Raw genomic sequence first — 16,910 nt, forward strand, 5'->3', positions numbered from 1 at the left:
GAGTCCTTCATACCTACATAGGGAGCGGGTCCTCGCAGAGTCCGCCGCGTTGCACCTCCATGTTTCTACAGTAGCCCAGAATGGACAAACCAAACACTGGCTCTAGAGAGAGCCTTCTGCGTTTTTACGTTACCTGAAGGCCATCGTACTTCTCCAACATGCTTGTGAAACCGTGGTACCGCCAGCCGCCATCTGACTTGCGTTGCTCCTAAAGTAGTGTTATTACAGCACGTCCTCATCCCAACTCGTCACATACTGCCGCTTTGTCAGACCCCTCGGCGTCTAATTTTTCGTCGCACTAAACACATGCTTAATGAGCCCTCTGCGTCACTTTTCAGTCGTAGAAAACACGTGCTTAATATTATGAATTAAACAAAAATGTTTCTTTAGGAAAAAACAACACAAACAAATTGTAAAGTGAAAGTGAAACGACGTAACGCACGGGACACGAAGACCGGTCTCCTGGATGAAAGCCTTGTGTTTGTTGGACCCATCCACCCTGTGTATCTCTTTCGCTCTTTAAACTACGTCACCACGGCACTACCCCTGAGCATTTACTGTTGCCGCGGATTGGTTTACATTGTAGTTAATGGAAAGCCCGGTGTGTCGCATACCGGCGCTAAAGGGTGCCTTGAGCGGCGATATCTAACGCCAACGGCCATGACAAAGCGTCGGTATTTGACGCCTTGGGAATGAGAACGGGCTCTGTTATTATGGTCAAGATGGCCTGTGAGTGAGGCGAACGGCGTTACCACGGTTTTGCATTTGGCGGCTCACTTTACCGCAGTCTTGGAAAGAGAGGAGTGAGTGGAGAGGTACTCAGTTGGTTGCAATCTGCAACCACACCACTGGATGCCACCAAATCCTACTGTACCTTTAAAGGTTTCATATTGTTTGTAGTATTTTTTTTTCCTCTAGGCTGGGCTGCCTAACTTGTGTTCATAATGTCCCTAAAGTCAGTAGTGCAGTTAAGGGAATATTCCACTTACCGTATATGTGTATTTAAAGTGCACTCCTAATATTGTTGTCTATTTAAATATAAAAAATAAATACCTGTTGTTGATTATCCCCCTACCCCCTAGTATTAGACCCATGTCCCAAACACCTCTTTGTATGAGAATTAACTTAAGAGCTCTACTGAGACCACTAAAAATAAGGACCAAGGAGCTCCATGTCCTGCCTCTGTTTTGTCTTTATCCCACACGATGGCGACAAAACACCAAATGTACAATAAGGAACATCTTGTTCCTAATCACAGCACCTCATATACAGCATCATCACCATCTATCTCTACATTGTTATCAGAGAGTAAAGATGACACCAGCCAAGTTTAGCAGCATGGGTGGTTGTTTGTAAAGGTCAAGGCTGCAGAAAGATGTCTTTGGGATCATGCCTGAGTCAAGATTGGGCTTTTTTTAAAACTCACAAAATGAGTGCAAAAAGAACATAAAGTCTCTTCAGAGTTATCAAATGATACTTGTGTCTCTACATTCACAGTGAACACTTTGTAAAGGTGTGAATAGTTGAACTCCCCGACCCTCCAGGGGGTGTGGAGGCTCATGTTAGGAGCAGGTGGGTGTGTGGAGACCCGTCACATGACGCTGCTTCTGGCTGCTGTCATGCTGGTATAAATCCACCTCTGTAGATCTAGTCAGCCCTTTCGCTCCACTGCTGTGTGTTCCAGTCCAGGCTACAAAGTAGCTTCGACTTCTTCAGTCATGGCTGGTATGTAACATTTTAACACTTTAAAACCTCGATATTGCGCTGTCGTTTCCATGTGGCTTCAAGCTGTTTACTGTGAAAGCTTTGTGGACTTTGTGCAGCATTCAATATCAGTGTGTAAAGCTGTGTAGCTTTTTGTGAGCATGGCAGCCCCTTAAACGTGGTTAAAGGTGCTTGTTGCATGTAGTTTGGTGTAAATGTTTGCACAGCAGAGCAGAGTTTTCAAGGTTTAATGCGTAAGAGTACACTGTGTATCCAACTGTGTTTTGCTGTCTGTCACAGTAAGCAGCTGACTTCAAAGCGTGAAGCTGTCGGCCATATATCTGAAACATGGTTACTATATATATGACACCAGTGAGCCTGTATATATGTAGCTGTGTGCTCCACTGCATGTGTCAAGTTGAGTAAAACTAGTTGCAATAGTCTATAGACCCTTGTCATATGAAGCATTAACCGAATATTCAGGTTATATTCTCTTCTGGTGACCACTATTAAAGGTGTTATTGATAAATTTATTTTTTATGTCTAATATATTTTTTTTAAATACATCATAGAGCACTTTAGAAAAGTGCAAAAGTGTCTTTCTGAAAAAATTGATTGTGAATGAATCATTTAAAAAAAAAATGTTGGTGGGTCCAAAATGAATGTTTTGTTTCTCTGCTGAAGCTAACGAGGCTTGTGAGCTAATAGTGAAGCGACGCTGGTATCTCTGGGTCATCCGTTATGGTCCATGTCCACAGCCTCAGTCGTAAGCAGCCGTGCAATGCATTCTGGTAGCGTGGCGGCACGATTCGAAAGACGCCGCTTCACGTTGGCCGCTCCTCATTTGCGTAAAGTTGAGGTCTAGGCTACTTTATGCAAATCACGGGCGTCGACGCGACTCTGGAAAACTCCAGAGAAACTTTTAAACTAAGCGTTGTCGATCCAAAATGAAGACCGATTCAGCAACTGCATGGCTTCTTTCTCACTCATTTCGGTGAACTATTTTCGAAGAAAGTTTTCCAAACGAGCCGCCATGTTGGTTCCAGTTTGCAGCCAGTGAGGGAACGCGTTCGTCCAATCAGGTGCCTTGTGTCTAGTGGCAGCCCATCCAGCGTCCAATGCTGGGAAGCAAGGTGATACATTGCAATAAATAATGCCCCTGTGGACATGTACCATTAGTGTGGGGAAAAAAACATATTAAATGGCTGAGATTGATGGTAAGAGCCTGGCAACGACTTGCTGTGAAGTAAATGCAATGGAACGAGGGAGGGAGAATGCAAGATCTAGTGGCTGAATGTTATCTACAGCACCTTTTTTAATGAATTATATAATTGCAAGTGGACCCTCTTTAGGTCCTTGGACCTTAGTTTTGTAATCCCTGTGCTACTGTATATCATGATTCTCCATTACCCAACTCCCACTGGTGCTATAATCTTACTGGGGGTGATGGAAGTGGGTGTGTGCAGCCTGTACTGTAAAGTCACTGAGCCTATAGGTTGTGGTTGAGCTTTATTTATGATGCATGTTAGTCTACTTGCATAAAGCTGCCTGTTGTACCAATTGAAAAGGGGGTGTGAGAGAAAGGAGGTGTGGCACTGTGTACAGCCAGTTAGACGGAGCAACTTTTCCTGGCAACTCTACACTCTGACTGCACATTAACATTTTATACGTACTGTATGTACTGTCTTACTTTCTCTGCCCATTATAAGTAGTACAGTATACCGAAAGGTTGATATACAATCCAAGTTGGGTTCATGTTGGCCCACATGCTATGGTCACACAACCTCCCCAGCTGCCATGCTGATTTCATCATCGCAGTTTATATGTCCTCTCACACAGGAGTCATTGTTCTGAGGCTTGGCTTGGCAGGTAGCTGACAGATTTTCCTCCCTGCCGTCAGAAGTGGTGGTACCACCACGCTGCAAATAAAATTCACCTTAACGAGACATTTAATGTGGCACTGGGTACTAAAGTCTTATTGTTTTTAAACAAGTGAGAAATCTCCATTTGATTAAATGAAATGACAGTTGATGGATTGATTGGGACATTAAGTTGCCAGATGTTTTTACTTGTTTCAGCTATTGCAGTTTCATATTTGGGCTTTTTTGTTGTTTGGATTATGTTTTGTATCCCTGCTGGCCAAACATGAAAGATCATATCAAGATATTTGCAGCACAGTCGCAATGTTGTTAAAACAAACAACAATTAAAGCATCAATGTCAAACTTAATGTTTCAGTGTCAGACAGACAAATGATAATGGGCACTTGTTGGACACAGTGGGCAACTCCCAAGTCCATTTGTATAGAAGTCTACCTCTCACTTGATTTATTACCTCAGTAAACATTGTAAACATGAGTTTATGGTCTCAATTGCTAGTTTCAAGTCTTCAATACAGCACGATGTTCATTTAGTAAATTATGGTCCCATTTTAGAGTCAAATAGACCATAAAGCAAGGTATGTTTTTGGGCGTGGCTACCTTGTGATTGACAGTTTTGCTTTATCTCAACTGGAGCACATTTTGTACTTTGGTTCTGAAACCTGTTTGCTGGGTTTGGTTGAAATATTTGAGGAAATTTGTGATTTCACCAAGTAGATAGGGCAAATCCAATATGAAGAAATAGACTCAGAAGATCAGAAGTGTGTGGTAGATAAAGTTAGACAATCTTTAAAAAAGACACTTTTCTAAGTCTCCACACATTACTTTCTCTACTGTAGAAAGTAAAAGTAATTTACATATTATTTACAAAGTATTTTTAACATCACAGATCAATGACAATCAGTGTAATCTTAATTTTTCTGTCCTCTACAGATCAGGCTTTTGTGACGTTGGCCACCAATGACAACTATGCTCGAGGAGCCATGGTTTTGGGCAAGTCCCTACGCATCCACAAGACATCAAGGAAGCTGGTGGTACTCATCGGTCCACAAATGTCGGAGCAGTGCCGGTAAGAACCGTTACCCCCAACCAGTGGTGCAACATTTCTAAATCTCACCTGTTGTGCATTCTTGTCAAGGCTTGTTTCACACCTGGATTGATGATGGTTAGTCATTATATAATACTGTGAATCTTTAGGGCCGTGCTGAAGAGGATCTTTGACGAGGTGAGGGTGGTCGACGTGTTGGATAGCGGCGACACGGCACACCTGGCCATGATGAAGAGGCCTGACCTGGGCGTCACCTTCACCAAACTCCATTGCTGGACTCTCACACATTACTCCAAATGTGTTTTCATGGATGCAGACACACTGGTGAGACTTCTCTTGAGCAAGAATAAATAAATCAAGATGTTGTACTGTAACTATGTATCTACTGTCTATATTTGTTTGTCCTGCATCCTAGGTGCTTTCAAATATAGATGAGCTGTTTGACAGAGAAGAATTGTCAGCTGCTCCTGACCCTGGCTGGCCGGACTGCTTCAACTCTGGTGTGTTTGTTTTCCGCCCTTCTATGGAGACCTATGGCAAACTGCTCCAGTTTTGTACAGAACACGGCAGCTTTGATGGTAAGTTGTCAAGAGCACATTTTGGTGCTTTAGTTTTGTGCTGAAATGTTTTTATTTTATTTTATAATATTGTAGATTAATGTGTTTGAGGACATGATCTTGGGCTCTGGGAATTTGCAAATGAGCATTTTTTTTTTTTCATTTTACAGACTGAAACATGAATTTCAATACTAAATAGTTTAATCAATAACACTCATAAGTTGCATCCCTACTTTAGTTCTGCATTCTTGGAAATACACCAATTTGCTTTCTTGCCAAGGGTTGGATGAGAAGATCAATACCAGCACGAAATATAACCCCCAATAAAACCAAAACTTGTTGCTTTTTACATCTCAGCGTTTGTATGAATATAACAAACAAAATATAACATGTTAATTTGTGAGCTTTATGGTTGCTAATTGGTGGATTTTTTTTTTTTAACCTTAGGAAGAGCCATGTTAGCTGTTTTCCCCAGTTTCCATTCTTTATGCGAAGCTAACCAACTCTTAGCTGAAGCTTCATGTTTAACGGACATGTACAAAATAAGAGTGGCATCACTCTTCCCATCTAAATGCCTTTACACACCGGGGCTGGGATGAATAAAAAAAGTGTAACGGGCTTAACTCTTGACAAGAAAAAGGAATAAATGCTTTTCCCAAAATATTCCCAACCTATTCCTTTAACTCAATATATTCTTTTCAGTTATCCTACAAACTTATTTCTGTTGGTATTAGATAAAATGTATTCGTGTCAAAAGTTCCCCTCAGAAAAGACCTTTCACATTTCATTGCCAAATGCATAACAAGAAAAGATGTAATACGTCTAGAATTGCAAGTATGTCTGGTTTACCACCAGCGAGTTTTGATGTCGGCAATCTTTTTTCAGACCTGCTCAAACATTTAGGCTTTGACCAGCTTTGAGTAACATTGAGTTCTTGGTAACATGATGTTAAACCAAGCTTGTTTATCTTTTGCTCTAAGTAAGGCCTTTATTGAGCCTGTTGCCTGGACACAAGGCCCCCCTGTCACAGCCTGTCTAGCTCTGCTGAGTTATTCTCAGGGGCTCACTGGGGAGGGGTAGAAGTTAAATTTGAGAGGCCGTGTTTTGCACAGAGCGCTGGTTGACATTCAGCAACTCTTGTGCATGAGGCAACTGAATTGTGGTCGTCGTTTTGGCTCCATATCAGGTTTACTGAGCAGCTCAAATCAGCGGCTGAAAAGATCATTAGTTCATACTTGTAGGGTGCTGTGTTTCTCCTCCTATACGGCGGCTTTACCGTCTTCACATTCCAGATAAAGTTACATAAGACAGCTCAAATCTTAACACTTGAATCATACATTGCCATTTTTTTCCCTCATGACAGAACATTCATTCACAGTAAGCTTTTATTAACATCCTTTTTAAACACTTGGACCTGCCAAAGTATACAATAACGTCACCTCAGTTGAGCATCACATAGCTTTTCAAATACACCAGCTAAGAACTTTAGTACAATGTTGTGTTCAACAGATTTCACGTACTAGAACCTGGGACTTGATAACTTACAAATCATTATTACATATTTTCAAATATCGTATGGGTATTGATAGGTTACTTCCTTGCCTAATCACGGACAGTATCCTGCTTCTGTCAATGTTAATTTTAACTGCAGAGATGTTTTTTATTGTTGTCTTGAGACTACAAACTCGTAAGACAGATATCAATAAGCACTAAATGAGCACATAATGTAAAGAAACATATATTTTTTTAAAGAAAGAGCTTAAATTTGTTATTGTGCACGATTTTGAAAACGTATCTAATTGCGATTATTTTGATAATACGATATGCGATGTAAGAGGGAATCATCATTTTGACATCATTGTTCCCATTTTCATTGAAAGACATCTAAAAATTAAGATTTTTTTTTTAGGGGGGTATTAATTATAAATTATTATAAAGTGGTATTTTGACACTCATTTCGCTTTTAACAAATATATTGCGCGTCCTGCGATTTGACTATTGCAGTAGGCCATATTGCGATTTAGATAAAAATGTGGATTAATTGTGCCCTATTATTAATGAATTGTGACCAGGCTAGGTTCTCAAACATAAACTTGATTGACTGAATTCGATGCTCTCTGCTGGCCAAACTGTCATCTCAACACTGTTTCAAAATTACCTCAAACGTATCTTTGGCATTTCTCGACTGTAATTTCTTATTTATCAACCAGCGTATAAGGCAATACTGTAACTGGGTTCTGACAAAATATCCTTAACTCAAGGTTCAGGTACCAGCCTTTTTTCCCAGAGCTTTCAACCACATATTAGTTGCGTTACAAAAGTTTCATACTCTGGTTACATGAGGAGACCATGAAAACTGAGAACTCCAGTGCTGGAATAAACTAGTTAAGTGACCAGTCTAACTACTGATTGGACACTAATCAAACTCATTGTTTCCTCGGGGTGCTCAAAATGCCTCTAAACAAAGGAAACAGTTGTTGAATAAACAACAAAACAGGATGCAACTTATAGCAGTGTTCGGAAGAGCAGGGGCTAGTCCTTGTTAGTAGCAGTGAACCTTTTTAACATTAAATGACAAGCTGTTTTCCTTTGTGATACTGTGAAAGAGATTCCATCTGTGAGATTGGAAAATCCAATTAGTTTGCTTAATAGTGGCCAAAGCTTTCAAGTGCCGCCTCATTCTGGCTGTTTGTTGGCATGAATTCTTGTCCACCACACTCGCAGACAAAACAACATTGTTGTTTTCATTTTTCAAAAAAAAGACCTCTTTGTCAATGAAAATTCACGTCATTTTATTTATATGTTTATGTCCAATATTTCAATGGGATGTCCGTGTCTGTCCGTCTGTATGCCTGATGGCATGCTAATGAGTGAAGCTGTCTTATTTATAGCCATGGATGGTCTTTTCATGTGCACTGGGGCATGAGTGGAAGTTGCTCTGACCTTTAGCATGTCAGTTCCTCTCAACCATAAGGAATACATGAGGTACACGTGCAGCGCTCTGTCTCTTTGCAGTTCATGGATCATATTTTAAAAAATTGCTGAGCAAAGACAACAGGAAATAATTTCAATATTTTAACCCAGAGGCTCTCTCTCTCGCTCTCTGCATCCGTGAGTCCAGTGTTGTCTGCTGCCAAGACAAACTGGCAGAGTTGGATGCACATTCTTGCTGAGCTCTGCTCATCCCTTCAAAATGAAGACACTCAGAACCGTATTAAGTTTGAAATCCCCAGTAGAGGGTGTGGGTTCAGACAAACAGCAGCTATGTGTGTTATTTTGAACTGCGGCTGTATGTGGTTGCACAAACTGTACAGTCCTGTGCTTTTTAGGAGCTCCATGTGAAAGTGCTATTAAAGGCCAACATCTCATCTTGTGCCAGTGTCCGTCCAAACGACGTACTGTATGGGCACAAGGTGAAGCAATTCTGCATGAATAGTCAATGAGCTTGTGTCGTGTTTTTGCTCGGCTTCACATTCAGTGCTCTGGCTGGTCAGTCGCAGATTTGATGATGGAACAGAGGAGATAATAATAAAAAGCTCAATTCAGATCAGGTTGTATACTTAAAGTGTAACTGACCTACTTAACATCAATTGTATTCCCGGACCACAAACTGTCCAGAGTTCTGTGTTTACATAAGCCACCGCCATGACAAGGGCTGCCCAAGTCTTAAATTAGCCAAATTGAGGGCGAGTGGCCGTCCAGCCCTCCAGTCGGCCCCCTAGAACCTGAGGCAACTCAAGTGCAAACTTTAAAACGAACGTTAACCCAGAGGGCAATGTTAATTCCAGTAACCAGCCCAGAGAGAGAGAGACAACACTTAAAATACTTGTGTCTAGTTGGATTATTTAAAGTTGAGTAGTCATGAATAGGGCTGGCGTGGGATCTTTTTCAAAACAAGTGCAGACACATTACCTGGGTTTCAACAGCGATACCAAAATGATATCTTACTCTGAGAAACGTATAAATCATCAGACTCAACAGTTATCCTCAGCACTACAGGGTATTTTAGCATCTTTAAGTTCATTGGGTTTATTTATTCTGTGGCTGGCAACTTTTTTGGTTCAGTCTTACTGCTGTCACCAGCGTTGTTTCCAGACACAGCATACACTAGTGGAGCATTTAGCTGCTCCACTACTAGATTTTTTTCACCAAATAAGCGAACCAAATAATAATGAGGGAGCCTGAATGTTTGTATTGTTCTGATAATTATAACCTACTTATGACATTGAATTTAATATGAAAGACGAGCGTACATTATGTTTGCTTAATTGATGAGAGGAAAAAAATGAGAGCCTGTGAACTCCACCTAAATGCATTTATTTGGTCTCATTTATAAAGTATTTAACATGTGTATATGTTTTCAACATGTGCTTAAAATGAAGCTGTGATTTATCGAACATATATCTCTTCAAAATAGCTTGTTTAGCTATTCAAGATAACATCAGGGAATGTGGAAATGGCAGTAAAAATGGTCAGGAACATTTATTTACGCACATATCGGCCCTTCTCACGACTTATAGATATAAGGCCTATTGTGAATTGAGTCGCGATGGTTTGTCATTTTCAAAAAGTGGGTGCCCAGACAAAAAGTTTGGGAAACACTGACATGGAGCGACCAATACAAAACTAAAAGGAGAGTGAATGTTGGACTTATCTACATTTAAATGAATAGGAGATGCAGCCTTTGGAACAACCTTTACTCTCAGTGGAATTCAGTTATGTCTTTTTAGAGGTTGTCATGTTGCATTGTTGAAGAAGTTACAAGACAACATGTTGTACAGTCATACATTTGATGTGTAAATCCACTATATCTCTTATTATATGTTCAAGTGAAGAATTTAATCATTTAGCTCCAGTTAGGGGTTTAAGAAAATATCGATACTCTGAGTATCGTGATATTATGTTTTGTGATACTGTATCGATTATTTAAAGAAGTTTACAAAGATTTGTGGCAGACAGTGGCTCAGATTGCACAAATTGTAGTGTTATGATTTTGGATGTTACAGGGACTGTGATAAATGCAGATCCAATTGCATAAAAAAGTTTTTTTACTCAGATTTTATGCATATGGTGGTGTGTTCTTTATATTATGACAGTTTTTGTAAAATTAGATAAAGTTGCAATATATCGCATTGCTTACAGTATCGCGATATATCACAATATATTGAATCGTAAACCTCTGTATCATGATACGTATCGTATCGCCAGATTCTTGCCAATACACAGCCCTAGCTCCATTGATAATAATGAAAGACGTTTATTATTAATGCACAATAGAGTAGTCAAACTAGCATTGCCATCTGCTACCAGGCTATGATTCTGCAGCTTATTGAAAGGTTTCTGGTGTTGCCGAGCAGATTTGAGTTTGAACTGAGCCGTCAGTCTTATGAGCAGATCGCAGGCTATCAATCTCAGTCAAATCTGAGATGAATGAGTCCTCACTGATGTGGTGGATTAGCCGAGGAACCCAGCCATATATATTTACCCCGGGGTCCTTCAACAACACAGAGATTTTTGATACTACCATCAGTGGAGAGTAGGGTGATGACTGAAATGCATAATGTGACAGATATGTTCTGTACGTCATGTCTCTTTAACGCTCTGTACAGCTACTGTGCTCACTATGAATCTACATTGTGCTCATGCATGGCTTCATATGGTGTGATGTTAGAATAAAACCCAGTGAGGGGAAATCTATTCAGATCCTTCTGTGCCTTCTAGCAAATCAGATAATGTTATTTCAAATATCCACAGCAATTTGTAAAGGATAGGGGATCTGTGTTCTGAATGTGTGGGAGCATTTCTCTAACGCCTTGTCTGGACTGATGACAGCAGTCTGCTGACTAATGTTGACCAGCGCGAGCGGAAAGCCTAATTAATCTGGCTGTCACAGGTGTGCGGATCATTTGACTGAACTCTCACTTGGCTTTTTCCCCTTTCATAAGAGCTATCTAGTCATACGCTAAGCCTCTCAAAGCTTTTTGTAAGCTGCAATTCGTAACTAAGTTGGCTGTTCTGCCACCATGGCAGAGTTTCTCACAGCAAGTTCATGCAACTAGAGCACATAAATTAGAGAAAAAGCGCTCCCTCTCTCTCTCTCTTTCTTTCTTTTTGACCTGAAGTTTTCCATCCCTGAAAACACGTTTTTGAAAACGTCATTCAAAACGTAGGACTGCTCACTGCGATGCTGCATAAGAACAAGCTTCATCTGCGGCCCCATATCTGATTTGACCAATAAATCTGTTAAAGCAAACACACTATTTATGATGTGGATTAACACAGTATTTCTCTCTTGCATAACTTGAAGAAAAAAATCAGCTGGAAAAGATGGGAATGCCACTATATGTACATCCAATTTTATAGAAAATATCCATGTAAAGATGATGCAGTATATGAGGTTTATACGATTATCCACTCTAATTGGTTTTCACAGACTTTAACCACATCTGAAACTGCAGATTTGTACAGATTATTCCTGATAAGTACAGTATGTTAATGTACTGTACTTATGTTCTCTGTTGCAGGAGGAGACCAAGGCGTTTTGAATGGCTTCTACAGCGACTGGGCAACAGCTGACATATCCAAACACCTCCCATTCATCTACAACCTCAGCAGCATAGCCATCTACACTTACCTTCCAGCATTCAAGCAGTAAGTGTCAGTCTACAGAGGTTATGTTTCTAAAAAACATTCACACATTAGTTGGAGGTGTTTTCTGCTGTTTAAGCTGCGGCAGTGTGTATACTTCCACAAGTCCAGTTTTATTCTACTACAGCAGAGTCTGTCAATGTGACTAAAACCTTGCGTATCGGATGCAAAGCCAATATGTAAGTAGACACTCGATCACATGAAAATGTAGTCACGTCGTGACGACGTCGGGTTTCGAGCGAGATGAGCAGTTAAGATTCCAGCGGCTCTGCTGGAGCATCCCCCCAGCAGGCCTCAGCGCTGGGTTGGATATCCACCCTGAGCTCCCAACAGCTGAAACCGAATCCTAAAATAGAGCGGTTTATTTAAAGACCTTTTATGTTCGCCTTTAGGACTGGTCATTGTGCACTCAATCTTAAGCCCCATCCTCACTGCCTCTCTCCGTCAAAACCTTTGTCCTGCATAGAAACCAAACTCATCAACAAGCTCTTAGGTTTTGGTATTTCCTGGCATCTAAATCAGGATAACATGTATTTACTTGTTAGTGGTCAGCAATAGTGTTGCTTAAGAGGTCTGGCAAACACAACAAAACAACCCCCCGGGGCCAGATTCATGTTTATTTGTGTACATGTGCAGTTTGCCAATACTAAAAAGAAATCTATATCTGTAGGTGTTGGCAGGGTTTGTAATAGAGACACTATTTAACATAATGTAGTCCAAAACAAGCAGGCTAATCTCACAACAACAGCACAATGTGCGACCTTAAAGCTGAAGTTGGTAACTTTGAGTAACTATGATAAAGTTATTTTTTTTTTATATGGTCACTATCCTGACCGTAGTGCATGAGACGGGTAATCTGAAAAAAGAAAATGTTCTCCATGTCCTCCGGTGCTCCTAACGGCATTTGCAAGATTTCTCAGGAAGGAAAACCACTAATTAGAGCCGAGGCGTCTCTAAAGCAGCTGTCAATCACTGCTTGTGAACTTGCATCAAACTGTCAAACTAGACAGCGTTGATCAAATATGAATCAAGATTCGGTTACTGTAATGCCTATTTTCTCTCCTCAAATGTTTTCAGAAACTTAGTGTACTGTTTAGCTGTAAAATGAGAAAGTTTGCTCCGGGCGGTGCTTGGGTTTGGCTCGACTTCTTTTTTTCAACATGGCTGTCGGGTCACAAACTTTGGGTGTGTTCCAAATCGCATACTTTCTCTTTTTACTTCTAGTACATACTGTAGCTGCCCTTACAAAGTATGTACTGTTGCATGCAGTACGCATACAATCGGGACATATTACTTGAACATAACATTGCGTCTTGAACTTTGACCCTCTTGCTCGTATATCTGCTGTGCAGAGGAGTGTAGCTTGAAAAGCATGCTGCAAAATGTGACTGGGTGTAGTAGGACATCCTGGTATTTTTGGCATACTGCATTTGACATATAATGTACGGGGACATACTAAATCTTTTTCTGGCCTACTAAATGGTATGGTAGTATGGGTATTGAAATGCAGTTTTTCATTTTACAGCTAAACAGGTCTCTGCTGTGGTTGGTTCTTTTTGTTTGGGTGTGGTGAAAACTTGCAAATGCCATTAGGAGCACTAGGGGGAGGCAGAGGAACATGCTTTTTTTTCACAGATTATCTGTCATGCGATAATGTCAGGATATTATATGGCCATTTTATGATCAGAAAAATTAAAAAATATTTTCTGAATGAAAATCACTTTTGTAGCTATGATTTTTAAGGAGACTAATAAATCTCTAATCGACTAAATCTAACCATAATAGAGCATCTATAATAAAAATGTTTATGTTCTAATTGTTATTTACTATATTACTCATTTCAGATATGGTGGCAATGCCAAGGTGGTCCATTTCCTCGGGCAGACCAAGCCATGGAGTTACACATTTGACCCCAAAACCAGACAGGTCTTAGGAGGTGCGCACGAGGCCACCTCACATCCCACCTTCCTCCTGGACTGGTGGATCCTGTATTGCAGCGCCGTGGTGCCCATGCTGCAGGAGCAATATGGAGACCAGCCTTTCCACACCGGATGTACAGGGGTGAATGAACACATTTGTTTTATTGGACCTGCAGGCTTACATTTACACTGCATCAACTCGGTATATCAGTCTATCTCATCAGATAATAGGTCAAATGATGTATTGGTTGGTTGATTTGCCTTTTTACAAGATCACTTCATGATGGCTAGCTTGCAAGACAATTAATAGAATTACTTCAGGGTTGTCTTATTCATGGTCAAGTATACAAGCCAATGAAAACTCACAGCCAATTGAACAGCTTCTTCAGGATTTGTGACATAACCAACTTTTTACAGCTTACAACTTTTTTGACCATCAACATGCTGAACAGGGTTTCCTGATTGTCGAGCTATATAAACAAGACTGGGTCAAAACCGAGTATATGGCTGGACCGTGTGTGGTCAGTCTGTGAATTTGTGGCTAAATTGTTACACAAATAGTCAGTGTTCATGTCTATAATTTTAAATCCAGTGGTACATGTCCAACAGGTCAGGCGAGGACACTAGGGGACATGCTGCTCAACTGGCGTTTCAAGCGTTGACGTACCCTATCTTGGAATGCACCTTATTGGTCCCTGGTTGTCTGGTTGCCGTTACAAACAGGAAACAACACGGCGGCTTGCTCGTTAACTTTCTGTTATTCCGTCTAAACAATCCACCAAAATCTACTCCTGAAAACATTTTAAGCGAGATATAGGCTATGCCACTGTTGAATCTCGTTTAATTTTAGAACTAGATTGCTTAGCTTGACAGCTTGGTCCAGGTGTGTGAGCTGGACGCGTTGCGCTGGACGAGCCAATTTGCATAAAGTTGAGATTTTTCAACCTTATGCAAAAACAGACCCTCTCGAACTCGCTGCAACACTACCACCATGCACTGGGCGACCGCATCTCGTGATTTCCATATGAAATTAATGGAAAGTGTTGAGACGCCCTCCGTCACCATATCTGGTGGAACCGCTGACACGCCCCCCCCTTAAAACATGAACAAAGGACTGTTCCCGCTTTTCATTTTGAAAGGTCAACGGCCAATGAGGAAACTCCAACACTCGGCCGACCAATCGTAACGTCATCACTCAGTCAGTGACAGACTCTTGCGTTTGTAGCGCTGGCCCTCTGCGGTCCAGCCAAAAATATGATTTGTGGTGCATGAAAATTGTTAATGCAGGAAAATACGGTATGTGTGGAAATTGGTTGTACCATATTTATGTACACATGTATTTTGCTGTCACATACTGTTTCTGTCACCTTTTAATTTATTTTACTCTTCACCCTTTTATTTTGCTCCATTTCTGGATGATATACCTCCCTTTTCTATCTTCCCATTCATCTCATAAAGTTCCAGTACAGTGACATGGTCACTTTTCAGAGTGAAAAGATATGGGTATGTATTTTTATAGCTGAGCAGTCAATAACAGTTTGTTGGCACCTGATTTAATGCTATTACCGCTCTAGAATCAGAGCTTTCGCGTGTGTTTGCCTGTGGCCATTAATTTGGAAAGGCTACGTATGATGAGTTTAGTGCTTTGAAAAAGCCATGAGCGCAAAGGATATGTTCTGTGCTGTCTGTCTCTTAATTGATTTTCTTTTTCTTTCTTTGTTTACTATTATGTATTTTTTCTCAGAACTGGGACGCCACTTCACTTGCACAAGCACTCGAACCCCAGATGTCCTCCGAAGAACGGAAGCAGAAATGGGAGCAAGGCCAGGCAGACTACATGGGAATGGACTCATTTGATAATATCAAGAGAAAGCTTGATACTTTTCTCAAATAAAGAAGCAGGATATCAAAAGAGCACTTGCAGTTTAACAAACTCACCACAGGTCTTTTCATGAAAACAGCTTGCATTTTTCCTTCCTAGCAGTTTCTGAACTAGAATGGAGCGGAGTGTCTCCCTCCATCAGCACTATCCCCTTCGTACTCCAAAGACAGCGCCGTTTCAATAGGACATGAAAAGTTAAATTTTCTCAACGGCTTTAATTGTCTATGCAAGACTGTCATTATTCAGTTTACCCTGCCACAGGTATCTGTTCTGTTACACTGTGAAGAAAATCAGGAAAGATTTATAATAATTCACACTTTTTGAAGGTACATGCAATATAGATTTAGCAATATTCTCTTTTTTTTCGGTGTCGATGCTTGTTTTGTTAAAAGGATATGGCAACGAGTTGGACTGGGCCTTTTTGTATCGTGTCTAAGGTTAGCAGTCACTTACATGAACTTTTTTTTTTTTTTTTACTATGCCGTCATCTCGCAGTCTTCTGAGCATTAATAATTGCTTTTTTTTCTCTGTTTATTTCTCGTGCTTTTGAATTGAAACAGCCTCTGTTTAACATAGATCTAAAAACATGTTTACAGCACATCTAAAGGCCATAGTATGGACTTTTAACCATACACTAGTTCCTTAGTGCCTTCTTGCTCTCTATTGCCATCATCCGATCTGTTCTTGACTTGCAGATTTTCTGTAGGACATTAAGGTTTTTAACTTTCTTTTGTTTTACCTACTTGATCAGGATGTTGGCTGTAACACAAAAATCTGTCATCTGGAACTATTAAACACAGCATTACAAATTTGGGATTTGCTCAGGTGTTTCTTTTCTTCAACATCTGTGAGGTCTTAGTGGAGGTTGCTCAGTATATCAGATGAGAAATATCTATTAAAACTGACCAGAATTTGCAAATGTGTCTTTAAAATGAAGGCGGCTCTTTCTATGAAATGGTAAACAAGCTAACTTATCACACATACATACAGTATTATATACTGTATATATTAGGGCAGTCAAAGTTAACACACCAATGCAAATTTGTTTTAACCCCACTACTTTAACGCATTAACACAATCGATCTTCCGGAAGTTGTAACGGGCTCAGTTTTAGAGCGTGAGTGAAGATACTGGCATCATATGAAACTAGAAAACCTAAGGATCTGGTACCAACCATGTCATACTAGCTCGTCGCGAAAGAGGCTAAATGACACTCCAAACTTTCGCTAAATTTTGGCGAGGAAAAGCTGGCATGGCCATTTTCAAAGGGGTCC

The 16,910-nt window shown here is 40.4% G+C and overlaps 1 protein-coding gene across 2 annotated transcripts; it reads left to right on the forward strand.

Moving 5' to 3' along the window:
- The first annotated feature begins 1,593 nt into the window (after positions 1-1,593).
- On the forward strand, positions 1,594-16,450 carry gyg1b (glycogenin 1b). Of its 2 annotated transcripts, XM_074621762.1 has the most exons (8): positions 1,594-1,725; positions 4,516-4,651; positions 4,780-4,954; positions 5,046-5,208; positions 11,712-11,838; positions 13,680-13,896; positions 15,213-15,257; positions 15,499-16,450. In XM_074621762.1, the coding sequence occupies exons 1-8, from the start codon at positions 1,719-1,721 to the stop codon at positions 15,646-15,648; spliced, it is 1,020 nt and encodes a 339-aa protein (XP_074477863.1). In that variant the 5' UTR covers positions 1,594-1,718; the 3' UTR covers positions 15,649-16,450. The 2 variants fall into 2 exon arrangements, with proteins under 2 accessions (XP_074477863.1, XP_074477864.1); XM_074621763.1 differs by lacking the exon at positions 15,213-15,257.
- Positions 16,451-16,910: the final 460 nt, after the last annotated feature.

Source organism: Sebastes fasciatus, chromosome 21, assembly GCF_043250625.1.
Source record: "Sebastes fasciatus isolate fSebFas1 chromosome 21, fSebFas1.pri, whole genome shotgun sequence".
NCBI lineage: Eukaryota > Metazoa > Chordata > Actinopteri > Perciformes > Sebastidae > Sebastes > Sebastes fasciatus.